Source organism: Columba livia, chromosome 20 (genome assembly GCF_036013475.1).
Source record: "Columba livia isolate bColLiv1 breed racing homer chromosome 20, bColLiv1.pat.W.v2, whole genome shotgun sequence".
In the NCBI taxonomy this organism is placed as follows: Eukaryota; Metazoa; Chordata; class Aves; order Columbiformes; family Columbidae; genus Columba; species Columba livia.
The window spans coordinates 7,258,263-7,285,429 of NC_088621.1; the positions used below are offsets into that span (position 1 = coordinate 7,258,263).

General features: G+C 51.2%; 1 protein-coding gene across 4 annotated transcripts in view; it reads right to left on the reverse strand.

The window, feature by feature from the left end:
* The window catches only part of ATP2A3 (ATPase sarcoplasmic/endoplasmic reticulum Ca2+ transporting 3), a 48,468-nt gene extending 21,951 nt beyond the window's left edge, over window positions 1-26,517 (reverse strand). For all 4 annotated transcript variants that reach the window (XM_065037147.1, XM_065037149.1, XM_065037146.1 and 1 more), the window contains exons 1-8: window positions 26,245-26,517; window positions 8,540-8,557; window positions 8,020-8,102; window positions 7,677-7,781; window positions 6,851-6,989; window positions 3,804-3,884; window positions 2,693-2,778; window positions 1,721-2,185 (exon numbers count right to left, since the gene is read on the reverse strand). In XM_065037147.1, the coding sequence (XP_064893219.1) occupies window positions 1,721-2,185; window positions 2,693-2,778; window positions 3,804-3,884; window positions 6,851-6,989; window positions 7,677-7,781; window positions 8,020-8,102; window positions 8,540-8,557; window positions 26,245-26,362 (1,095 nt within the window). In that variant the 5' untranslated portion in view covers window positions 26,363-26,517. The remainder of the gene's footprint in view (window positions 1-1,720; window positions 2,186-2,692; window positions 2,779-3,803; window positions 3,885-6,850; window positions 6,990-7,676; window positions 7,782-8,019; window positions 8,103-8,539; window positions 8,558-26,244) is intronic.
* Window positions 26,518-27,167: the final 650 nt, after the last annotated feature.

Genomic DNA, 27,167 nt, shown 5'->3' on the forward strand with positions numbered 1-27,167 from the left:
AGCCAGCCACTCAATGCAGGAGACACATCCAGGACATGCCACCCAGGGCAAATATTTACCCACCCGCTGCTCAGCAGAGCCGCTGGCAACCTCCATCCTGCCTGCGTCAATGTGGGAATCCCTGTCCGTTAAACATTAACAGCCCTGTCTGTCTGTCCTGGGGCCAGCCCAGCCCTCAGTATTGTGCCCTGAAAGTCAGGATTCAGCCAAGCGAATAACACAGGTGTCAGAAAGGGGTTGTGGGGACATGGGGTGAAGGATACACTGAATTCTGAATTGCCTTTTCTTTTTTTTTTTTTTTTTGCAAAGTCATTGAGTTCATTCTGCAAATTATGACTGATGCAAAACCCCTTTTTTGTGCCACTGCCCCACTCTGTCCCCTCCTGCCCTCTCTGTCTCAGCATCACTAATCCTGCCTCTTCTGATTGTGCCACACCGTGGGAGACAAAGGCACTTCTGCCCAAGTTCAAGGAGCAGATCCTCCAGTAGGAACTGGTTTGGGGAAGGCACAGTCACATCCCACCTCTCCTTCTGCAGAGCTAAATAGACCCCAAATGCTGGGGTGGCCCTTTGCTTCCCTGCATCACTGGGGCAGAACACAGGCTGGTGGGAACCCCCTTGTGTGAGATGTGGGCAGCTTGGTCACCGTCTCATTCCAGTAATGCTTCATTTTAAACCATTTACAGGGCAAAAATATAAGATGTTTCCCGTCATCTATAGCTTGTGCTTAGCAAACCAGCGGCCAAATCCCAGGGCCAGTTTGTAGCGTGGCCACAGCTTCCCACCACGCTACCCAAGTGTCAGAGAGGAGGGACAGGGGCTAGGTCCATTTTTCCCCACAGCAACACATTTTCCAAGGTTCTCCTATAAAAACGATGCGCCAAAGCCATGAAAAAAATAAAAAAAAAGCTTTCCTGAGACTTGAGGATTGATGGGGAAACTGAGAAGTGCTTGGGTGGTCCAGGCTTTCCTAACAAGTCACCTCCCCACCGGCCAGGCAAGCAAAGTTCTTTGGTGGACCAGGAGCCTTCAAACTCTTCACCAAACCACCCCAGGGTTCTCTCCATCAGAAGAGCTTTTCAGTCCGAGCCCAGCAGCACACAACTGTGAACAACAGAGCTTCTGCCATGTGAAGACAGGCAACCAAGCACCATTTCATCAGGTCACAGGCATTTTCTCTTAACCTCTGGATTTCTGCATGAGCTCGTCACAAACAGCTGGAACCACATGTTGCACCTACCCTCCAAGCTTTGGCCTCACAGGTCCAGACTTTGTAATTTTGCATTGTCCAGGACTTCTCACAGGTTTGGTTAAAAACAAGGGGAAAATGGGCAAGAGAGCAGAGGAGGCTGATTGCATTGGTGTCTCCAGGAGCTCTGTCTCTGCCACATCCCAGCAGGAAGAAACACCCTCTGGAGAGGGAGCCCTGAAATAAATTTGCACCCCAGCACCTCCAAACTAGTTTGCTCATGAAAGCGAGTTTTCTAATTACAACCATGCCAAGAAAAGCCACAAACTTTACAGAGTCAGGCAGAGAGGAAGCTCAGAGCTTCCAACAAACCATCTTCCATGCTCAGCTTCAAATTCCTAATGTGCAACAGCTCTGGTGAGGACAGCAAAGCCCATCAACCCAAGATGGGGATGGAGAGGTTGAGGGTGCACAGGGGGTTACAGAGCATCCCCTGTAACACCTCAAAATACAAAACACCCCGGCACTCACCCGGCACACGGACATCTGGTTGGTGGTGAGGGTGCCGGTCTTGTCAGAGCAGATGACGGAGGTGCAGCCCAGGGTCTCCACCGAGGGCAGGCTCCGGACGATGGCGTTCTTCTTGGCCATGCGGCGCGTGCCTAGCGCCAGACAGGTGGTGATGACGGCCGGGAGGCCCTCGGGAATGGCGGCCACCGCCAGCGCTACTGAAATCTTGAAATAGTAGATGGCCCCCCGAAACCAGGAGCCCCCGTGGACGGGGTCGCTGAAGTGGCTGACGTTGATGACCCAGACAGCAATGCACACCAGGAAGATGACTTTGGAGAGCTGCTGGCTGAACTCGTCTAGCTTCTGCTGCAAGGGGGTCTTCTCGGGCTCGGTCTCCACCATCTGGTTTCGGATCTTCCCGATCTCAGTGTAGACCCCTGTTGCAATGACGACCCCTACGGCCTTCCCAGCTGCGATGTTGGTGCCCTGGAAGGGAAGAAAAGGGCCAAGGTAGGTGTGTGGACATGAAACCTCTTGGTCTGAGCAGGGAAATGGGTTGTTTGTTGTGAAAGCAGAATGTGAGATCTTGGTTAAGGGGAAAATGAGACATCCTGGGATTTTATATAAACCCACCCTGAAGAAGCAAGAGACCCCTCCTGAGAGCTTTCTCGGCCCTCAAGGACTTGGCTTCTGTCCAAGAGGAGCATGAGCAATGAAGGAACCAAAACCCCAGGCTCAGTCACAAACCTACGTGATGGAAAACCCACTGAGATCGCCCAAGGTATTCAAGGGCACCATGTGCCAAAGCCCAAATAAAATCCCATGGAAGCAGGTCTTCATTTTTATGGACTTGGGGCTCTTTTTATGGATTCAGGTCTTTCTCAAGCATGTACTCTCTTTCACTGCTCAGAGACCTTCTGTGTCCATTGATCCCTTCAATGGTGGTTCTTTGCAAAACCAGAGGAGAGGTGGGGACAGGTGTAAGGGACTTACAGAGAAAAGCATGTTCTTCTTGTCCTGGTTGACAGCCCGGGGGTCGGGGATGGGGTCAGCATGTTTGATCACCGACACGGACTCCCCTGCCGAGACAAGGGAGGTCAATGAACCACCTGTGTTTCCTCTCCAGCCTCCCTTCAACGCTGTCACGAGCCTGCATCACAACCCTGCAGCTTTTTAAAGCAACACATTGCCACCAAACCATCAAAACATCCATCACAAGGATGTCAGAGCTGGGCGAAGGTGCTCTGAAGATGAGGGCTGTAGAAAAGTTACCCGTGCAGATCACGAGTGGCCATGAGCTCCCATAGACATATGGGATGGGGCCAAACCCCTGTGCCAGGGAGCCACTGGTTTGCACAGTCAGACAGGGTTTGTAGGGCAGCACAACAGAAAAAGGCGCCCAAAGCCCTTCTGCTGAAGGTTTATAAGTTGGTCTTTGCAGATTTGCCCTTTTGTTGCATCTCCTTTTACTCTTGGAGAACTAAGTTAATGCAAAGCCACTTTGGAAGGAGATGGCTTCTTTCCCTGTGTTTTTAACATTTTTTTATTCTGATTGCTTTTCCTGCCCTGCTGCCATCTCCTAACTCAATGCCTTACAAAAATCACACAAGAGAGATTAAATACTGGAAGACTTTTTTGTCATCTGATCATTCACCAGCCTTCCCCGTTAGCAGAGAGAGAATTTCTGAAATATCATAGATCGTTAGCTTTAACGGCTTTTCCAGTGCTTTTTAAAAAAGCCCCAAATATTGTCACCTCTCCCTGAAGTTGTGGTGCCTCATGCACCAGCGATAATCAGGCAACGCTGCATGACGGGAGCGTGGGAAGGGACCGAGCGGCCCCTCGTGAAACCCCACGTGTCACACGGGACAGCTTGTGTTTTACAGGAGGGATGCCCAAACACCGGGCACATCCATCTTGCCTATATTACGTCTTCTAGGTGATGCTAGGACCTCCCCAGCACTTCAGTCTCATTCTCCCACCCATTTCCCACCCCAGCAAAGCGCTTAGCCCAGTGTCACCCCCAAAATTTGTCTCAGGGTGAATGGCAGAGGGAAAGCTCTGCCTTCAGCAGCCACCTCTGCCCCATTGCACCTGCACGCACCTGTGAGGATGGACTGATCAACCCGCAGGGTTGTGGACCGGATTTCAATGATCCGAATGTCCGCCGGCACCTTGTCACCAACTACAAGGACAAGAGCAGAGCAGCTCAGTCAGGTGGGACCAGCAGCACCCACCACCCAGGGCAGGGGGGCGGCAAACCCCAAAAGTGCCAGCAAAGCCCAAAGGCTTGAGGCCAACACTTTGCACATCGGTTCCTATTGTCCCCCATCATTTGCTATTTCTCCTGTCTCCAGGGCAGGGCCTGGCTTTTGCTGAGCTCCGTGAATCACTGTGTCCCTGCACACTGTCCAGGGCAGTGGTGGAGTCACCATCCCTGGAGGTGTTTAAATGGTGTTTAGACAAGGTTCTTAGGAACATGGTTTATTGCTAGAGTTAGGTTAGGTTATGGTTGGACTCAATAATCCTGACGGTCTCTTCTACTGAAATGATTCTGTGATTCTATGGCACAGGTGCACGGCAGCACCCAGCCAGCTGCAACGAGGAGTACAGCTCGTGGTAAACCTGGGTCCTGTCCTGGGACACCTCCTTACCGCATTTAAAACTTATTTTGTAAAATCTAAGTGGCAAAAAAAGAAAGCTGGGAAGAGGCACTGTCAGTTGAAATTGGGCAGTCCAGTGATGGGACCTTGAAAAATTTCTAATTTTAGGGAATTATCTTGCACAAAAGCAGCCAGCCCAGAGAGCGGGCAGCAGCACAGAGGTGGAGGGGTTACTCGTGCTGTGCCAAGCGCCCTCCACCCTCTCCCATGGGCTGACTGGACACTGTTGACACTGAAAGACCTTTCATGGCCGAGACAAACAGCCATCCATGGGTCTTCTGCAACAGTGTGATGGTTATGGGTGAAAGCAGCCCCACTGACTGACAGCCATGGGCCACTGCCCACCGACGTGTATGCACGTCCTTAAAAACCCCATTTAAAGCTGTTTTTCCTGCTGGATTTCCTCCTCCCAGCTCCTTGGCAAGGAGCGGCTCTTCCTCCTGCTCCCTTATCGCCTGGACGCAACCGCGCGCCGGCACTTCGGAAACACTGAGGCAGAGCGAGCCCTGGCTCCCAGCGCCGCACATCACGTTACACAACACGGCCGGCTTGGCTGTTAACCATCGTCTCCAATTCCAGACTTTAACGAACGCTTCCTCCCAGGGCTCGTAAACCCCCCCGAACACAGTGGGACGGGGAGCTGGCACCGCTCCACTGCCCAGCCGTTTATTCCAGCTGCAGATGTTCTTGGATGCGGGATGCAACATCTGCCGGATGGCCAGAGCTGCTCCACTCCCCATCGCACCCGCTTTTGTGGGGTTGAGCTGGGGGGTACCAAGCACAAAGACTCACAAACCCCCTCAAATGTTTCCCTTGGACTTTGCAGCTGCTCGAGGGAGACAGAGCACCTGGAAAGGAGCAAAGAGCAACTCTTCTTGCCCTGGGAAAAGTGAGAAAAGTTTGCAAACATCAGCTCAACCTGCAGAGGAAAAATCTGGTGCCAGCATCTGGAGACAGCACCAAGCCCTGGTGCCACATGGGTGGCATCGACCCAAGGGCAGACACGCGATGGCATCCCCAGAGACTCGCACGGTGCAGGGCAGATGTACGGACCCAGCAGCTGCCCTTAGCCAGATATTAAACACACATCAATCACCCCAGCACTGCAAGTCTGCCCTGTGCTGAAAGCCGAGGAAAATGGGGACAACGCTGCCCGCACAAGGACTTGCCTCCATCACCTTGTTACAAAAGGGCAAAACTCAGCAGAATTTAAAAGGCTGCCAACTTACAACCATCATTCCCGTTGTCTCAGTGTAGCAGATTTTCTGCTCCCTGCTGCCAAATTTATTGCATTTGCACATGCAAACAGCAGCCTGTCCCTCCTGCCCGCGCTGTTCCTGGGACATCACCTGAATGTCCTCTGCATGTTCAAATTTATTGCTCCTGGTCCACTTTTCTATCAGGCAGCCTGACAACATCCTCACTACTCGCTTATAACCTCCTAAACCCACACTTTGCTAATTAACTTGCCACTAATTTGCAAATCCCTCCAGAGGAAAACTCAGCTCTTTCCCTCCCAGACATGATGCTGATTGTGCCATTAAAAAGTAATATTCAGCCACTGATGGGCAAGCAGTAAACGCCTGATTTGGGGAAAGGTGCCAGAATTTAATTAATTGATAATTAATTAATTTAATTAAAGGCCAGGTCAGCAGCTGGAGTGCATTGCTGGAGATGGCTTGGGAGCACTGCCAGCTTGCCCAGCTGAGGACCTGGCCACACTCCTCCGCTTGATCCTCCCTGCATTATTTTTCTGTTCGTCTTCCAGCTGAAGCCCAACTGGAAGACATAAATAACAGCGAGCTGGCTGGGGTCCGGAGGGATTGCAGCGTGTTTCCACTAGCAGGGCCACGAGGAGGAAAGGAAAGGATCGGTTTTGCGGCTCTGGGGGTTTACAGCATTGTTTAACGAACAAACAAAACGGGATAAATGAAATGTATCCTCTTTAACTCTGGTGGGGCAGGCAGCAGACCCCCCACATCCTTTCCTGAACATAAAAGGCCTGTGGCATTGAACCCCCTGAGCTGGTGGCAGTACTTGTCTGGCACTGTCGGTGACACCCAGCACCAGCCCTTCTCCTCCCTGGTCCAGGGATGCACAGGCAAGAGCTGCTTCCAGAGACAGGGAATCTTGGTGGAAAATTAAACGCTCTTCCAGAAAACGGGGAAACCCTCAAAAGACACAAAACCTGTGCCAGAAATATAAACTTTTTTTTCTTTCCTCCTGTTCTCTACCATCCTACACTTGGGGTAAAGCCTCCACTTGCTGACGAGCCCCAGCTTTGGCGCAGATCATTTCGCCTCTCTGGTTTTGCCACGAGAAACTGGTGTCTCAGGTGTGCAAAACTGAGGTGACTCAGTGGCTGTGTCTTGGAGGAGACATACCTGGGTGCCACCTGCCCACCACCAGGACCACAGGGCACCCGTCACTGAAGCCCCTTGGCCAGCAGCACCTCCCTACCCCGTGCCCTGGGGTGGTGCTACCCTACCTGCCACCTCCACGATGTCCCCAGGGACGATGTCTCGGGCGCGGATCCGCTGCACCCCACTGCGGTCAGCGCGGATCACCTTCCCCATCTCGGGCTCGTACTCCTTCAAGGCTTCGATGGCGCTCTCGGCATTTCTCTCCTGCAAGCAGAGGAAAGGCAGAGCTGCTGGTGCTGGGGTTGCTCGTGCCAGTCGGCTCCTTCCCCACCCGCTGCAAAGATGGGAGCACCCAAATTCCAGCCCTGACTTTGGTGTCCATTTGCGCCGTGGATGAGGCAAGTGCCGCATCTTCTTCAGCTGCTCCGAAACGGTCCTTTGGCTTGATTTTCTCATTCTCGGTTTGGGAAGCAGCACCTCCCACCCAGATGTACTTTTCATCATTCAGCAACCTCACCTAAGATCAAGCTATGGATAGATAAATAAATGGCCTTAAATTGAATGTATAAAAGAGGAGCATTGTTGGCTGAAGCATTTGCTCATCCTCCAGGCGGGATGCAGCAAGGCGAGGGGCAGCGGCCACCATGGCTTTCTGGTGGATGAGGCAAAAAGCTTCTCCTGGAAAACACATTTGGCCACAGCCAGGAGACAAGTAGCGTTTGCCTGGATGGCAAATAAGTGCAAGATCCTAAACTCCAAACTGCAGAAGTTGACAAAGGAATGAGCCAGGAGGTGGCCAAGGACTGGTCATCTCCATGAGCCAACACGGCCAACAGGAAAATTGAACCTTTGAAAAATGAGTTTCCAACTGCAAGAAGCAACCAGACCTTCAAATGAAGTATCTCAGCCATGTAGAGACATTCAGGGCTGGCGAGGGGAACTGTGACCTACCTGCCACACGCCTACCACAGCATTGGCGATCAGGATCATGATAATGACAATGGGCTCCACAAACGCTGTCGTGGTCTCCTCTTCTTCTTCAAACCATGCCAGGATCTGGTAGGCAAGAGAAAAGCAGCACCACAATGTGGCTGAAACAATGAGTGCCAACATTTTTAGAAGGAGGACCAAAAAGGGAGTCTTTGGGTTCTTTTAATCTTTGTTTTAATCCCAGAAAATGGGGAGGATGGCTCTGGGGGGTAGCACGGTGCTCCCCATCACCGCTGCCTCACTTCCCCCTTGCTGATCCTGCCCACGCAGGATGCTCTCCCCAAACCGAGCCTGCGGTACTTACAAACGACAGGAAAGCTGCCATCAAAAGGATGCGGACGAGGAGATCTTCAAACTGCTCCAGCACCAACTCCCAGAGGGACTTTCCTGGTAGGAAAACACAAAGCCAAGCACAGTTAGTGCTTAAAAAAACCCCAGAAGACAGGTGATTTAGACCATTAAGACCAACAAAACCCCTTCCCCCGCTTGCAGCAGAGCTGCTCTGGTGCCCAACAGCACCTGCTGGGGCACTCAGTGCTGCAACAGGGAGTTTTCTCTCTAATAATAATCACTTTCATTTGTGGCATTGGCCTGCTTTTACTACGTCTGTTTTTACCTACAGAAACCAAATCCTCTGTGTTTCTATTCACAGCTGGTAGCCTTAGCACCAGAGGAAAGCTCTGCTGTCAGTCCAGCTCTTTCTGGGATTAAAACCAAGACTAAAAGACCCCAAAGACTCCCCTGTCCTTTGGCAGCCTCAGCCCCAGCACTCCCCACCCTGACCCAAGGCGCGCACCCACCATCGCCTCTGGCCCAAGACTTACCTTCTTCTGCAGGGAGCTCTGTGCATTTCCATTGGCAGCCCAGCAAGTGTAACAAAGCAAAAAAATATAAAAATAAAAAGATTAATTAGTGATTTGGGCCCAGACTAGCAATCCCTTCCCTTAGACCCTAGCAGTCCATTCAGTACCCCAAAATGCAACTTGTTCTGCACATATTCCTGCATCAAGACAGCTTGTCCTCAAATTTCACAGTCTGACACCAAGTAAGCACCACTGGATGCTCCTCACACCAGGGAAACATCATTTCCCTGCTGCAAGCAGCTCCAGCAGCATTTATTCCTGTGCTTACCCTGCCTAAAAAATACTCACCCTCTGAAGAGCTGAGCATCCTCACGAGCTGCCCGCTCCAAATCCAGGACACAAAGGTCCAACCATCCCATAAAGTGCCCTGTCAGAAACCCAACACAGACCTGCAGGGGACTGTAACTTTCAGACCATATTTCCTATTACTCAGTTGTACTTTTCAGCCTGCAATGCTCTAGGAAAAAAACCCAAAAGCTGATGGTCCAAGCCATGCTCCCAAATCCACCCAGGTGGGCACAGAGCCTATATCCACACTGCTCCCAGCCAAACCTGAACTCCATCATCTGCACAACCTGAGAAAACCCCAAGGGCTCCCGAACACCTGCCACGGTCTCCCGAAGAGTTGCACGTCCCATCAGGATGGTCATTACCTTCACATGCCGTATGTACCAAATGCTCCCACGGCTGCTGGGCAGGGCACAAACCTTGGTACCACCAAGGGCATCACTCCTGCCTCCTCACCCAGGCACTAACTGATGTGCTGGCCCTGCCACGGGCAAGGTTTGGCTGAGAACTGGAGGGTCCTGCACCCAGGGAGGGCTCAGGACACCCCCAATCCAATTTTAGCTGCTGATGGGTGCTGGCACAGGTGGGTGTCTCTGTTTGCACCCATTGTTCCTGCGTGCTGGGTGAATCCTTGAGCAATCCTTGAGCAGCACCCAGGGGAGCTGGCAGCTGGACCAAAACCCTCACCAGATGCCCAAGCAAATGTGGACATTACCGCTGACTGATGGAAAAGGAAACCCAGGATTTGCTGAGCACAGCAGAGCTCGCTGGAGATGGAAGAACCCAAGCCAGAGCCATGCACCAGCAGTTCCTCAGGAGGGCTGTGCTGGGGGCTCTGAGGTATCACACAGCACTGCAAGGGACAGCAAGCGCCAGCACTGAGGTGACATGGCCACATGGTACCCGCTGCTTCCATCATTTGGTGCTCTGGGCTGTGAGAGGATGGACAGAAAATCCCAACCCCAAACCTCCCAGTGGGAAAAAATTCAGGCAGAAACGTCCCAAAGAGCCACCCTAAAGCCTCCACTGTCTGCTGCCTATTTCTGTGACACATGGGGTGATAATAAAACAAGATGTTCCTCCAATTCCTTGCGTTTCTGGGAGGAAATAAGGAACTGGCTGAAGTTCAAGAGGAATTGCCCAAGGCAGACATGCCTGATGCCCCATCCGAGAACCCCCAGCACGGAGCCCTGAGCAGCAGCAGAAGGCAAAACCTGCTTGGCTGTTTTCCATCGGCTATTGCCATTCAGAGAAATAAGGGGAAAAAAAAGCCAAAACTAAGCACACCTTAACTGAACAAACCAGTGAAAACATTAAGCCTGAATGTCTTTACGCTTCAAACTGCACAAGCTCCTCAGTGCTCACAGAGGGAATTACTATGAGGTTTTTTAAGCCCACATCCCTCCTAGATAAGGATACTCCTGCCGTCATGAGGAACAGACAGACCAGCACGTAACGCTTATAATTATTCTTATAATAAAAAAATATATATATTCTTGGAGAAGCTTCAACATTTTGAATCACTCTGCAGAGTATGTCAGAAGAAAAGTGGCTTTTCTCCCTTTTGCAGCCAGCTCCTCTCCACCCCCGGCTTCCTCTCCCCGGCCCAGAGAGCCACCAAAATTAAAAGTAGTAGAGATCTGCTGCTGCTATTTCCATCCCAGCACCATTTTAAGGGTGCGAACGTGCGAGGGGACAGGGCTGGGGACAGGCGGGGAGCCCCGAGGGACACGGCTGGGGCTCCCAGGGGTGACTTTCCACCCCACGCACCCACCCGAAACGCCGTGGTCCTCTCGGTGCTTCTCCCGCGCGGCGTTTGCATGAACAGCCGCGGCTTTGCAGAGTGAGGACTTTGCATGAGCTCTCGATTAAAGCACGAAAACAGGTTTCTGCGAGCTCGGGAGGAAACACGTGCAGTGGGGCCGGCAGCTGAAATACTGCCGGTGGCAGAGCGATGCTGCCATTGCTGTCACCAAACCCCAAACATTAGCAGTGCTGCTGCAAGCACCTCCCAAAAAAACCCCAATTTTGAGTATACTGAGAACCAGGCACTTCCCCTGCACCAGCAACTTCTCTCAGCACCCTTTATATGGCAGCTCAGCACCCATTTTGCACCAAATACATGGAGAAGGTCACATTTTTGGATCTGAATCACTCAAAACCCACCAGAAAACAGGAATGTTTGGGATTGATGCCTCCCCATCTCACTGCTAATGTCTCACAGGAAATATGAGGGTTTGCCACTTGCCAAAACCCAAGTTTTACATGAGGCAGCCCCATGGCACTGGGCAGGGTGGCAGAGCTGGCACCGCTCCGCGTGTCCCATCGGGCCAGGAAACCTGCCACAGGCAGGGACCCAGCTAAATCCCAAATCTGCGGCCTCCTGGGGACAGCATGGCAAGCACAGACAGGCTGGAATGGAAACTCCTGGCCGCACCTCAATAGCCCCTTTCTTTGTTCAGTGGCTCAGAGCTCAGCACAGAGATCCTGCTCAGTGCCCAAGCTCCCCAGTACAGCCAGGAGACAAAAGCAATAACCCCACCAAAGGTAGAAAGTGATGAAGATTGCTCAGAGGACCCCAAAACACAGCCACCCACTCGCACCATCAATTTTCAGCTTCCCACACTGAGCAGTCCGGGTGTGGGGCCTGCAGCTTGCGGGTGCGTATTTGCAGTTTCTCTTCTGCTCCTCTGCATCACGGCTTTGGAGAGCAGAGTCAAGAAAGCAGAGGGTGACAGATGCTGGTGGCAACACCTGTAGGTGACAGGACCATTCCCACCAGCAGCAGAGCACGCTCTCCTCTGTGTTATCGACCACAAAACATCAATACGAGATGCTCCTTAGAGCTGGCATCCCCTTAGGGATGCAACACACCCTGGGGAGACGCAGTGCTGGCATCGGACTATTTTAGCTGGAGGTTTAATCTCCAGCTCCTGCCAACTCAAACAGGGCTGGCAGCCCCGCGGGCTGGCGCCTGCAACATGGCAGGGCAGGGTAATCAGGTGATGAAAAGGTAAATAAACACGGGTGCCACCCAAGAGTGAGGCATTGCGGGTGCAGGCGGCCGCCCCGGGGCTCTGCCACAGCCTTTGTGCCCCCCCGGAGACCCTGCCCCGCTTTCCGGGCCAAAGAAAATAAATAAAAGGCAACAGGGTGGCACTGGGGTCACTTTAAGGAAATGTTGGAGTTTCTCCTGCTGTAACAGGATCGAAAAAATCCCTGGAGCTGCACAGCCCTACAGCAGGCAGCATCTCATTGTGCATTTGGGTATCACATCTCGCTTGGCTTTTAGGGAAACTGAGGCACAAGGCAACGTTTTCTTTGCCAGTGCATGGCAAAGCAAACCCCGGTGCATGCTCAGACCTGGTGTGCGACCCACAACAGCAAACAACTTGCAAAGCAAACATTGAAATACCATTTTCCCTACCATTTCAGAAGCTTTGCTAGGATAAAAACCAGATTTCCCTTATGGGAAACACTCCTGCCGCCAAGTGATGCAGGAAGAGTAACAGGACAGTGCTCAATGTTGGGGATAACAGTGAGCATCACACCTGGGCCCAGCTCTCTGCTCCAAATCACTGCTGTATTTCTACGTTGTAAATTCATTTTATTGTTGTTTGTTTTTTTTCCCCTCTCCACCTTTAATTTCTTTTTCCATAGGCAGGGAAGGGGAAATGGATGCGTAAAACAAGGGATGCATCCGACTCTTGGGCCCTGCCAACAGGCAGGAAAAAGGGCTCAAGAAAGCAGTGAAAAGAGTAAGAAAAACCCTAAAATATCCCCAGCTGGGACAGCAGACCCCGTCCCATGATATAAAGCAGGAACCCAAGCAGAGCTGCTCTGGGATCCATCCACTGTCCCGCAAGACACCAGGCAGAATAAATTGTTATTTTAACTGGCTGCCTTTCCCAGGGCCGGCTGCGCTGGATGGATCCCATCCCGAGGGATGTCTGCTCTCCATCACCGTGGTGACAGCCGGCACCGCCGCGCATTCCCGGCTCCGCAAAACTGACGGCTTGCACAACTGGGAAAGCCTTGTTGGTTGGAAGCTGGAGCAGCCCATCACCTGCTCAGTGTAAATCCTGCCGGGGGATGGAGGTGTGAAGCTGCTCATCACCTCGCAAGGCTGCGCTTGAGCTGCAGAAGCATGGAAAAAAAAAACAGCGTTTGCAAACTAATCCCAGGTGTTTTAGCATTATCTGGGATGACAAACACTCAAAGGCTAACGGTGCTAATGCTACCCAGTGTTCACAAAGGGCAAAGCGCAGTTAATTAAATGCCTCGTCGGTGTACAGCTTTGCTTCACGCCTGAGGTTCCTGGGTGGTGTGACATCCCTGGGGACCGTCCTGCAGCTCACGTCCCAGTGAGGCTCCCACCACACACCAGGACACGATACAGCTGCACTCGAAGAGCAGGACCTTGAGGGTGCAGGTAAAGGGACTTTCCAAGGTTGCTTCAGCTTCTGCAGAACAAGCCAGGCTTTGGCCGAGGTGTCACTCTGTACCTGCCCAGGGACCCTTGTGCCAACCCCTGCTTTATACCACGAGCCGCTCCCAGAGTATCCAGCGCTTCCCCGTGTCCTCCATCACCCCCCAAGGAGCTGGCCTCCAAGCCACCAGTGATTTTCCTCCTGTGTCCTGCCCTCCCCAGTAAAGGCAGTGGTGGCCCTGGGTGTTCAGCAGGTGGGGACAGCACCTCTGGCCCCCAGCACCTCATTTGCTTACTGCCTCGCAGCTGCTTTTTCCTGCGAACCGAGCGAGTTTTGGTTACGCCGTCTGATCACGTCAGCCGCTCGCTGGCGGGCTGCTCCAAAAGGCAGCGGGAAGATAAAAGGAACGAGATACAACCCCCCCTCCCATGGCAAACGCTGGTGGTTTGCTGTTCCGGTAACTCCTCAGCACACAGCCTGCTTGGGCTTTGCAAAAGCCCAGTGTTCCTCCTGGCTGGGGGATCCACAGCCCCAAAAATAAGCAAATTTGGGGCCAGAGGAAGTGCTGGGGATGGCAGCAGCCTGGGGCAGCTCGTGAGGATGGTTAGCAGAGGTTGAAGGAGCAGAAATGTCCTTATTATTTCACAGGTGATGCTTTAGGATTAAATGATCCCACTGATTTTCTGGCTGGCACCAGGATGCTGGGAATGACTTGCAATAACATCAGCCCAAAAAGTTTCTGGCTTGGGTCACAAGGCTTCCCATGGCAGACAGAGCTCTGGACCTGCCCTCACGCTGATCTTCCAAACCCACCAGCATTGAACCCAGCCCAGCACCATCAGTCCCTCCAGGATGATGACAGGGTCCCAGGGGACAATAGGTACCTTGGGCACCCACAGCCCCACCACTGGGGTCAGAAGGGAGAAGTTGAAAGGCTTGTTTGCTCCTTTTCTGGCCAGCCAAGCTCATCTCCGCAGGTCAAAGAATAGGAAACGCAGTTATCCTGGACGTGCCCCTCAACAGCAGCAAAGCACCACTAAAATCCAGCCCCACGGCATCTCTTTTTCCCCAGAAAATCAGCACGTCCCCAAACTAAAGGAGAAGCCACCACCACCTCGTCCCACTGTCCAGGCAGAGAGAAATGGGGATGAAGGTGGGAGCATTGCATCAGACCGATGGCCCAAGGCGCTGCCTGAAATAAATAAGGAAAACTTTGCCCAGCCCACCCCAAACTTTCTTTATTCTTGGAAATGGTTCATCCCCAAAACACTGGATGGCACAAGCTCCCCCTTGCCACGGTGCAAGGGTGCCCAGCAAGTCCAGTGCCCACGTGGCATTTACAAGAATAAAGTCTTGGGGCAATTCAGGGGAAAAACCCTGGGGAAATGGGGCTGCGAGCGGTGGCCTTGTGCCCCCATTTCCCTGTCCACGTTGGTACCGCAGCAGGTCCCGGGATCGTTTTGGGAGTGGGAGGGAGCGGGACGGAGGAAACACGCGGCTCAGCCTGGGATGGATTATTTGAGCAAACTAAAAGCAGCGGTTTGTTCCCTCCTGCACCAACGCAGTGGAAAGAATTTCCAACTCCGGCTCCCGGGTGGAAAAGCTAAAAATCTGCGTTTAAATAGTAACGGGTTTTGGAAAAAGGAAGAAAAAAAAAAAAATAAACCCACTACAGGAGCTTGAGCAAAATAAAGATTAAGCTTGGGTGGTTGATTTTTTTCAGTTTGGGGGTTGTGTTGGGGTTTTTTAGCTTCTCCTTATTTCTGCTTCAAGCTGACTCTTTCTGTAACCTCAGGGAAAGGCAAGAGAGCAACTCTGCCACATTTGGGAACCTTTGGCCAGAACTGCCACAAACCCAACCACGGGGCAGGCTGCAATTTCAGTACATCCTCTACTTGCACCCTACAGATACCGTTTTATTTCCTCCTTTATTGCACTAAAGCCATTTTTTCAGCTCATTTCCCATTGATAAGTGGTAAGCATTAAGTAAACTGGGGATTTTTGCCTAGAAATATTTTTTCACCCTTTCTGGGCTCTGCTCAGCTCTTGGCTGCTCCCCGCATCACAAATGAGATGTCCAGATGCCACCTGGAACCAAAACCCTCGTAACCCAGCACAGCAGCAGAAAAGCACCAGCCAGACCAGGATAAAATGCTACAGCAAATTCATAACCCCTCTGAGCACAATGGGCCACAACACATCACCGCAAATAGGCCACTCGCAGCAAGTCCAGCACCCGGCGACAGAAACTTTAATAACATTTTCCTGGCAGCGCTGGGGAAGAGTTTAGGAAACCGAACACACAGAGGTGGCGGTGCCAGCAGCACCAGCAATGCCCTCCCATCCTTGCCAGGCACCGGGAGGCTTCAAATGCCCCAGGGGAGGAATTTCAGCACCAAAAATCGGGCTGTGCCTTTCAGCTGGATTCTGCAAGACTTGGGGAACAGCAAGGTGGAACTGGTTTTAAGGGTTTTCTCCTAAAAAAATAGAAAAAGAAAAAAAGAAGGATATTTGGGCTGAAAAGGCAGGTAAGAGAATGAGACTAGGACACATTCTCAAAATAGGATGCTTTTGCTCCTGGAGGAGAGATGCTGCACAGCTGCAGCAAAGGGCTGCTGCAGCTCAGTGAGGGGAACAGCATCCCCCAAAATTGGCACCCGGAGAATCTGGTGAGAGTTGACACTGAGACAAGCATCTTCGATGAGGCTGTAAGCAACCACTGAGGATATCACACTGGCATGGAATGCAAAATAAAACCATTGAAAAAATAACAATAAATTATAAATTGTAATAATAAATGTAACTAAAGTATTCCACTAGCCAAGCGCTGTGGAAAGCACGGGGGGCTCCTGGTTGCCGCACCCAGTGGCAGCCAAGCCGCTTGGGTGCATCCCGCTGGCAGCATCCCTGCTAAGATGACACAAACAACATAAAACTCCCTCCTTTTTCCCCAAAAAAGGGGCCCACTCTGCAGCACTTGTGGCACAGAACAGCCATTAATTTGTTTGGCCACTTTTTTGCTCGACATCTTGCGCATGGCAGGTTTTGGATTGAATTGCAACCGGTGCAGACCCAACACCTGGGACACCTGTTGGAGCCAACATGTGGGGTTTTGCAAGATGAAACCCCCCAAAAGCAGAGCCCCAAAACAGGAGCCTCAACTAAGAAAGAAAACAAACAAACAAACACACAAAAACCAACCAACTACAAGATATCACTTTTAAATCCAAGCAGCATTTTCTCCCCTTCCCTGCCAAGATAAGGAAGCTGCTCGCTCTCTCTGCTCCAAAAGCTGATATTTCAATTGATATTTCTATCAATCCTGCTGCCACCTGTAGCTGAGCCACCGTACAGGAGCTGGGCTGGGCATTTATGGGTCAGGAAAATCTGAATTTTGGAAGGAGACCCTACCCCAACCTCATGGCCAAAGAGAACAGGCTCCATCCTAAAAGCACAGAGGGCTGGAAGAGGTTGGAATTTGTTTGGGTTTTTTTTCCATTTGTGTGATTTCTGGAGAAAATGCCTCCACCACAGCAAACCTTTGAAATTTGAAAGTTTGAATATGGCATCTCAACCCATCTCCCATCTGCTGGTAAATAAAAATCGGCCTGGTAAAACACTTCCAGTGTACCAGCAGGGCGGTGTGTCCTCTAACCCCGACCCACATGGGCACTGATGAGCTGCTTTTCAACTCAATTAACCCAAACCGAGATTATTATTATTAATTTTTAACACAGAACTGTTTGCCCCGGCTGACCTGGCTCCCTCACACACTTGCTTTTTCTGGTATCTGTTCTCAGAGCACGGTCTATTTTCAGCAATCCTCTTGGATGGGTTTTCATGGAAAATGAAGTCTACGCTGCCCTTAGTTTAGATTATATCAGAAGAGAAAAATTTCTGTAGGAGAGAAAAGATCTGTTCTTCTGGATGGGAAAAAGGGGCGAGTTGGACAATTAATACTTTTCATGGATGAACTCTCTGGGGATCACACATCTCTGTGTAGTTAAAGCAGTTCCCTTCCTGGAGCAAGATACTCGGAGATCCCTGGAAACATGAGTCCCATCTAGGCTTTTTCCATAATCTCCTTCCAACTATGTATAATATCTGTGTGAGCATCTGTAAGGATGAAATACTATATATATACACAGGTATCTATATACATTTGTATATAAGGATAAAATCTTTTTTATAGATTTGTATATATAGAGACACCTAGATACATTTCTGTCAAAAAGGGGGTGAGAAAGGGATGAGTAATTTGAATTAGGCTTGAGTGGAGCCCCCAAACAAGCCGAGCCAGCACCGCAGAGCTGTCCCAGCTCCTCCCAGGACTCCCCTCTGGAGGGGAGCGGATCAAAACACCACTGCTCCTCCAACAGGGTTTCCATTTACCTGCAGGCAACAGGTCCCTGACCTCCAAAGCATGCAAAACCCCAGAAAAACCTGCAAAAACACCAAGGACACGATGCCCCAAAGGGAATCCTCTGCAGCGGCCAGAGCGGAAGGGACACAACTCCATCGCCTCCCCTCTCCCACCCCGCACCGCTGAGCTGGCCCGTTTTATTTTTATTTTTCCACTCGCCCACCACATTTTCCTTATTTTAGACCTTCTGTTGACTTGGAGGTTGCAAAGTGGAAAAAGAAAAGTGCAAACAGGCAGGTAAAAGGAGGGTTATCCCGACCCCGGCTGCCCATCTCCTGGGGACGGGCGCTGCCTGCTCAGCAAAACCCAGCTGAGCCGGCGCTTTACGGGGCAAATCCCGGGAGATTCGGCCATCGCCGGCGGCCAGAGTCACTGCTCAGCTAATCGAGTTCCTCCTCGAGATCTCTGTGCTTTCACTCCCCACGGCGGAGGAAGCAGAAGAGAGAATCTCCCCCACCCACGCACCCCTCCCAAAAACATAACTGATTCTTATCAGCAACAAATGCAAGAAAAACTGTTTCCAAACCAGAAGAAGAAAACACAAAACAAAGCGTGTATAATAAAGCAAATACATAACACACAAAACACAGCCCTTGTATTTGCTCAAAGGTGGCACCACAAAGTCTCCGGGTATTTTCTACAATAAGATGGAGAGGCGGGAAAGAAAAAAAAACAATTAAAAAGGCATTCTGACCATCCATTTCCCCAGAAGGACATGGGCTGGTCCCAGCACAAGGGACAGCTTTGTCAGCCACCTCCTGGGAGTGCCATGGCCACAGCTGGTGGCTTTGGGACCACACGGATGCGCTGGAGGTGGTTCCTGGTTTCACTGGGATGGAGCAAAACCCACCAACACTGGGGCTGCCCCGGCACCGTGTCCCCTGGACAAGGGCACCCGGCACAACCCGGCCATTCGGTCACATCCCTTCCCCGCCTCCCCCCGCACGCTGGTTTAAAATACACATCGTGGCTAAATAGCAGGAAACACCCGAAGCAAAAATACCGCGGACAGGAACCCAGGGGCACAGGGGACACACAAGAGCAAGAGGCGGATTTCCTCCCCAAAACATCGCACCTCCGATGGTGACGGTGACCCTGTCGCACGGCTGGGCCAGGCCACCAGAGCGGTGTCACCCGTCCTCGAGTGCCATCACCCTTCAGAGCCGGAGGTGGGCTTGGATCTGTTAGCTCTCGCTAGAGGAAAAAAATAGCGGTTTATTGTCTGTGGTTTATTTTGCCTCCATAAAGGGATATTTCATTATCCAAAGGTGTCCCACAGTGACTTGCAAATGTTAGCGTGGTGGTAAAAAAATTATATATAAATATAAAAATATATAATATGTAATATGTTTAATATATTAAAATTATATATTATACTACATAGTATATCAAATATTTCCTAATTTTTAATGTCTATCTCTGTCTCTCTATACATCTCAAATGGGTTCAAGTGAGAGCACAGGTGACAAAGCCAGGACCTGCGTTGGCACATCCAGCAGGTTGCTGACCATTTCAATTTCAGGACAATTTTGATCTCCAAAGTGAAGACACCTGCACTTAGGGATACTATAGGTCTAGACTTCAAAAAGAGGTACAACATTTCAGATTTGAGCCACCATGGGTCACAAAGAGATGCCACCACATGCCCTGAAGCTGCCTGATGCCTGGGGATGTGTTGGACCATGGGCAGGGACCAATGTCCTGGGAGGTCAATGGGGTCACTGCCAAACCACAGCCTGACCTTGAACTTGGCACCTCTGGGGGTGAGAAAGAGAAAAGGCTTTTATAGAGTGATAACGAGCAGCCAAACCCCAAAAACTGGGAGGTTTCCACATAAGGCCAGCAAATACTAGTTACAGACACGAGGTTAATTGCTGGCAAGGATTAATTTAAAAATCTCTTCAAACAAGCAACACTTTGGACTCGAATCCAACCTTTCTTTTGTGAAACAACTGGCTCAGCTCAAGCAAGTGACCCACCAAGCCGTGGCTTGGAAAAGACCCACTAGCATTAATTGCGTTAATCCTGGCAGGAATGACGAGCGTTGCTCGTCCCCATCCGCGCGGCTGTCGCTGCCTGCAGCCCTGCCTGCCAGGGGTTAACCGCCCACGGAGGAGCCTCCGGCACACGCTCACGTCATGGAAATACTCAAGTAACCACAATTTTCTCTATTGCTTTTTGGCTCCAGTTCTTCAACATTTCTGCACTTGCAGCCCAGATCTCTGCTACCTGTTTTCCCGCGAGGTAATTGGTACAGACAGCAGCTCCACACAGCTGTCGGTTTTGTTGGGGTTTTTTTCAATATAGGTTACTGTTAGACTTTCTACCTCCAATACTATGAACACTAAGGTATAAAAAAAGATCATGAGTCACAATACTGGTGAAAAAAATATATATATCAGATGCACAATAGTAAATGGAGGTGGGATGCAGGGTTGGTGCTTTCTGAGTTTTGTTGGGTATTAATATTGCAGTGAGACCCAGACAGCGACCATGAGCCCTTCTCCTCCACCACTCCCACCTTTCCCAGTTCTCCCAGTCTCCCCAGTATCAGCTGTTTCTCCTGCCCAAAGACTGACTGGGGGGGTTGCCTTTGTTACCTTCAACCCATCTGAGATGCAATGAAAGGTCATGAATGCTATGTGAGAACCAGGGGAAAGGGAGAAGTGCCAGAGCTGCTCAGGTGCCCTTATGGGCTTTTTGGGGAAAAAAGAGTAGTTTAAATAACAGTTTTGAAGCATCCTTGTGCAATGTCAGCACCCAGGCTCACCTGCTGAGAGAGGTTTGCCATTCTGCTTCTACTGTCCTTGCTCCCCAGGGAGTACAGCTCAGGTGTAGCTCATAACTTCCTAATGTTCCTTTTAACAGCCCTGAAGACATTAGTGGGGATGGAGCATCCCCTGACCCACCAGGTGAGCTCAGTATGTTTTGAAGGATCTTGTGGCTGGTTTGGACACAGCAATGAGCCCCTTCCCCAGGAGCGGGGCTGGACCAGCTGGGCAAGCAGCACAGGGTGCAAACACCCAACATCTGCCTCACAGCTCACAAAGAATAACCCTAAAAAAACCAACCAAACAAACAACATTTTGGGGGGCATCAGTATCCCAAACAACTCTGCCAAAGCTGCACTTTGGAGAAACGCAAAGCTGGCTCCTCCAGAGGTTTAAATGTATGAAAAAGCATCAAACAACCTAATTTGCCAGGACAGCGAAAATGAAAGTACCTTGGGGTCAGGTGCAACCCTGTGAGGGTTTTGATGCCTGTGGATAACCAGTTTGGATGCAGTATGGCAATGGGAATGTGCTCTCAAGGGAGATTTTGTGCACTCAAGTGCTGCACAGGGTGGCTGTCGCCATAAAATAACAACCATCTGCTTTAAACTGCCCAAAGTTGGACACTCTCAGCCCTTCTTCACACCAGCACCAGCAATGCTGGGCATCTGGCAGGGATGTTCCATGGGAGCCCATGCCAGGAGGATTGAGCAGTAGCCAGGAGCCTCCTGCTTCCACCCCATCCCTTTTGCAGGAAAGCAAATGTAGAGTGAAAAGGCAGCGACTTGGACGCTTCTCAAAAATTCAAATTCTCCTTGGTAGGAAGAAAGCAAGAGCAACACCAGGCGTTGGGTGATGCTTCTCACTCAAAAAAAAGCTTTTGAGGGGAAGCTTGAAAAAGGGAAAAAAAAAAACATGTTTGCAATAAAAATATTAATAGTATTTTTCAGATATTTAATCTGGAGGGAGATGACCATAGAAATGCAACTCAACAGATAAAAATTTGATCTGGTGATTGGAGAAGGCTTAAAACACAAAGAAAGACCAAAGCTGCTAAAATGGCAAAGCTGCGTGGGGATGGCAGGGGCTGCACCAGGTGGGCCAGAAACACTCAGCTCCAGGAGGGAGGTCAAAATAAGCATCTGAAGCACAGGGACAGGGGATTAGCCTGTGGGAGGGGGTATCTTCCGCCTAATGGTGGGTTTGGAGGACCCGCTCCAGTCCCTTTCTGGAAGCAGCGCATCCCAAACGAGCATCCAGGCATCCACAGTGCATCTAAATGTGTCTAAATCAGTGTTTTGCAGCACCAGCTCCACCACCCCCAGCTTTAAAACTGGCAACGAAATAAAAATATTAATGAAAGAACAATGTGCAATGGGAGGCCAAGCCCAAGGTACACACAGGAGCCGCACACAAAAATCCCTTCCCCACCAGCACAGCCTCCCCTCCCCCAGGAAATCTTCCCTCCCTGCTTCCCACAGCATTTTAAGAGCAAAAATTATTCCTGAACGTTGCTTTTTATTCACAGGTATTTTTATAAAGGTGGGGTGAAAACATGTAACCTCAGAGGATGGCTCAGGGATGTAAATCCTGAGTTTCCTCTTGTCCAATTAGGAAAATTTTGTGTAGCCTCTCCCCAAATTTGAAGGCGCTCGCAAGGTTTTAATGCCTCAGCATTTCTACCAAGGAAAAGGAGTTGGATAAGGAGGAAAAGAAAAAGTAAAATAAAATAACAAACCCCGTAGCCTGTTTATGAATCAGACTGTTAAGCGTGTGTTTCGGGGGTGGAAGAGGTGGGCGATGCGCAGAGGAACAGAGAGCAGAGTTAGATGAGTCAGAAAACGCTGCTTTTCCTCTCCTCACCGGCAGCTCAAATATTTCACCATGAAATACAAATTTTATTTCTTTTTTTTTATTGTCAAGAGAGAGTCGGAGCGTAACCTTGGCTGGTTAGCAACCACCGGCAGCTACTCTGACACTAAATAACGCAGCACAATTAGAGTACGCGCAGGGGTGTGTGCACACGCGTGTGCCGACAGACGTACATCCGCACGCTTGTGCTGACAGACGTACATCCGCGCACACACAGCCCTGCATATAGGCTGGGAAAAGGATGGAAATAAATAATATATGAGTGTTTTTCACTGCTGCTTCCAGCAAAGCAGAGGCTGGGAAGAGCATCGGGAGGTTTGGAAGAGCATTGGGTACCATGTTGGGGTCAGCCCCAGGGGTAGGGAGGGTCAAGGAGGGGATGGGTGAGACACCGAGGAGGGTGACGGGTCCCATTCTGCCCAGTGGCATTTCCAGCCACAGACAGGAGCAAGTTCTTTGCTTCAGAGTCACAAGAGATGAAATGCAAGAAGAGATAAACACCCCTATGCCGCAAAGAGCCGAGCACTTGACTCCGCTGACATTCACAGTCCATTTAGGTTAGCGATGAAGCAAATAAAATTATGCATATGCATTAACGCCGGCAATATCCTGCCTGAAATGTATGCTCATTTACACATGGAAATCCATTTAGAAGATGGAAATCAGAGCTATATTTAAAACAGAAAAATCACTTGACTGTCCACAGGGCAACTCCCGTTTACATCTGTCGTTCCTTGGCAAAACTGAAATAATTTCAGGGTAGATTGTGCCCCGGTTTAAAATTTAGAAAGAAAAATGTTTGTGCCCCTGCATCCTCCTGCTCAGTCTATCATAAAATGAGAGATGCACTTTTTTTTGGTCTTGTACTTTTTAAGTGTTTTGGTCTAAAAGTAACCTGTGGAGCTTGGTGCTGGTGGGTGGGAGGAGGTACAGGGAAGCACCCACCCACCCACGGAGCATCCAAAGAATTTATTAGTGAAAATTAACTTTGGAGATTCAGGAGCCTTTTAAGAATCGTCATGGTGAGACCTAAACGTTCTGCAGCTTCTCCAGTTTCCCTGGCAAACGAACTGGCCATGCTGACAGCGCCGATGACAGATCTGAAACTAGAACACGAGCTCTTCCTAATGGAGAAATATCTTCTTCCAGTCCAGTAATCTGTATCTCACTGCCTGGCTGCTAAGCCACGAACTAGAGATATTAAATAATCAGTACTACTCTCTGTTTCCTCCTGCAAATGAAAATGTGAGCGCTGGAACTGAAAAAGCAATTTTAGGCTCCAAAACAATATCCCCTCAAAACAAACAAACAAACAACTATTTTTTTAACGTAAAACATGCCAATGGCTACTGCTTCTCACTTAACACTGGAGCTCGTTGCAGCTCATATTTTTTAAATGCATCAACACAATAAAAAAAGCAGACAGCAGCTCTCTGAAGTACATTGAGAGGCAGTTTTTAAGAAAGATGATGTATTTTAAATTGTGATTCACAACCACACCGGCAGTTTGATTTCAGGTAGAGAAAGAAATGAATGAATGTGAGACAGGAGGGTGCAAAAATGAAGCAGGCTGGAGCTGAGGGTCTGCTCTGCATTTCAAGCCATGCAAGATTTGAATTTTCTTCCTCCTTCTGCACGAGCTCAAGCAAGTCACCGAACAGCCCTGTACTTCCGCTGCCCGAGTTTAATTTAAGCCTAAATTAAAATGCAATTTAATACAGGCCATTGTCAAGACCGGTGCTCTGGTGCTAGCCCAGCTCGCCATCGCACGCTGCTCCCTGCAGCATCCTCCTCTGCATCAGCTCTCCCAAATGTGCACCCAAGGGTGCCCCAGCGCAGTCGGGGAGGTCGGCTCCTGCTGCCACCACACAACCTGCAAGTTCTCGCCATGCTGGGAAAAAGGCTATGTGCTTCACACCGAGGTTTTAAACCAAACAAACCACACAGAGTCCCATTCTGCACGATTCTAAATTGTACTGATCTGTTCGTCACTCATCCGTGCCATGAGAAAAATATAAATACTGCACAAAAATTCAGAATTCTTAAAAGTCTTTGACCACATTTTCACTGATGGTTGTACTGCCCACACTACAGCTCCTGATGCCTGTGCACATCGCTCTGAGCTGTGTTGTACAGGAGATGCAGAGATCTGCTTTGGAGATGAAAGCTGTGGGACATCCCAAAGTCAGAAGCTCCTGCAAATCAGCAGCCTGCAAGAAACCCAACTCCGGACTGCGTGGGAAGCAAAACTGCAGAGAACCGTGAGCACAGAGCCATCGCTTGCAAGAGAGGGAAGGAAGAAGCAAAAAATAAATAAGACACACTAATTGCCACAGCTAACCCTTTGCTTTGCACCTACGTCATGTGTTCGAGATCCTTTTTTCAAGGCAGAGAGCCGGTGCCACCGAGCAGCCAACGTGCCTGACTCAGCGGCGATGATTCACTTGGGCAAACAGGAGGACGAAGCCACCGTGATCCCTGTGACGGCGATGCCTGTAGGTGACACGCCGCTGCACAGCACAGACCACCCATCATCCCCACGTTCCTGGGAGGCTGAGGGATAGTGCATAGGTGTTTGGAGCAATTATATCCTGAAATCACACCAATTATCTGTTTGTTAAGGATGCATTTTGTACTCAGCCACCAATGCAAAGGCATCACTCCCCTCCCAGCTAACAATACAGGTCTCCAGCTGCCCTCCTCCAAAATCAGGTCAGCCCAGGACAGGTGTGATGCTCCACTTCTCACACCTTGTGCAGAGTGCTCCACGGCAAGAGCTCCTGATCCAGCCCTGACCACACTGACTCTGAACAGAGCACAAGCTGCCCAGTACAGGGGGCACCAGCAGGATGAGGGACCCCGAGCACAGCCCAGCACACCAGACTGATGCTTGCAGGGCTTGTCCGGAGGAGGGACATCCCTCTGATCCCCCTAACACAGCCCTCCCAGTGCACAGAGATGCAGACAGCAATGCTGCCAGCATCTACTCAGGCTTTTCCTTAGCCTCAACCATGAGGTTCAAGTGAAAAGCAGATGCAACAAGCTCCAAAGCAGGAGAGAGTTTGCACACTTAATGTCCTTTGCACAACTTCAAGAAAGGACTTGCTGCTCCAAAGCACTGGAGCAAACTCACTCTAAAACCCTCTTGTTTCCGTATGCAGAGTCAATGACCTACCTAAGCCACAGCCTGAACAATCAAAATCACTATTTACCTGGGTAGGTTCAGACACCTCAGCAAGTCCCTCCCATGCACACTCAGCGCTTAGAAAACACGAGTTTAAAATTCCCCTTTATCAAAGCCAAGAGGATCCCCAGCTGCTCAAGGAGGCTTCCCCAGGTCGGGCAGCAAAGCCGGAGAACATCTCCTCACCCTATCTCCCCCTGCCACCCCTTCCCTTTCCGCAGCAACACCCACGGCCCAGACGGAAACGGGGTCCCCCTGTCACAACACCCCTCGCTCCCATTTTGGGGCTTGCCTCTTTCACCCACATGTAATGGGGTAACTTCCCCCTCTCTTTCCTGGCGACATATCCACCTCGCTTCCCCCTTTCAGACACTCCGCCAGAGGCATTAATACCCACGCTAATTGCCAGCGCTTCCCACCCGTACCCCCAGTAACTACCCCTTAATCAAAGCCGGCAAATACTCCCCTAATCAACAGGTGTCCCGCGGCAAGTCCCAACGGCTTCTCCGCAGCCCCGGGGCGGGGGCGGGATGCTCCGGGTGACCCCAGGGCAGCACCCCGACCCTCCCGGTCCCGGCGGGGAGGGTCCCGATGAAGGGTCCGGTGCCCCATCCGGGCTGCCCCATCCCTGTCCCCACCATCGGCGGGTTCCCCGGCCTCTCCCGTTCCCCCCCCCGGTCTCGTCCCGCCGCACTAACCATTGGGACCGTACTTCTCCCGGTTGCGGCGGACCTGCTCCGGGCTGAGCCCGCAGCTCTCGGTGACACCGAAGCGGCGGAGGACGTCGAGCACCGGGAGGCTGTGCGCCGCCTCCATGCCCCGGCGGCGACCCGGGCCGGGGAGGGGATGGGGGATGCTCGGTGGGGGGAGCACAGAGGGCACACGGGCCGCCGCTCGCACGGCGCTGCCTCGGCACCTCTCCGCCCGCCGCGGGAAGGGGCTCCCGCCGCCGAACCCGCCTCCTGCCGCCGCCCCGCCCCGCCGATCCCCGCCTCCCCCGGGGACAACGCGCCCAGCGCCGCCCCCCGCAGGGCAGCCCCGGGGACCGCACCGAGGAGGGGGGGAAAGGAGCACGGTCAACCCCCGGGCTCCGGCTGCCACCACGTTGCAGCCCGACATGACCCCTCCACACCTGTCCCCTCGCCTTTATAATTTACTTTTTTGTTTTTAAATTACTGACAAACTTCTCGGAAGTGATGCTGGCGGCCAGGGAAACCCTCCCGTCAAAGTGAGGCATCCCGGGGTGCTGGGTGCTCGTTGAGGTGCTGGGAGATAAGGGAAGGGGTCTCTCAGCCCCTGCCCAGGCAAAGCAGGGCCTGTGTGCTTCCCCCATCACCCATCCATCCAGCCCCAAAGCTGCAGACCAGGTCCTGTCCATGCACCTCTGACAGATCAGGGGCAGTGGCTGATGGCAGCGGGAGCCCTGGAAGCAGGAATCGCTGCCTGACACTTGGTAAAACCGCCACCGACACTGTCCCCATCGATGCAGCTTGAGAGAGGCAGCTGTGCTGCGCTGCCTTTGTCTTTTGAAACATGAAATGTCAAATGTCGCAGCAGGGAGACACAGGAAGGAACAAAGAGGCCTCATGCATGGTAAAACATGGGCATCAGTGTCATTGTG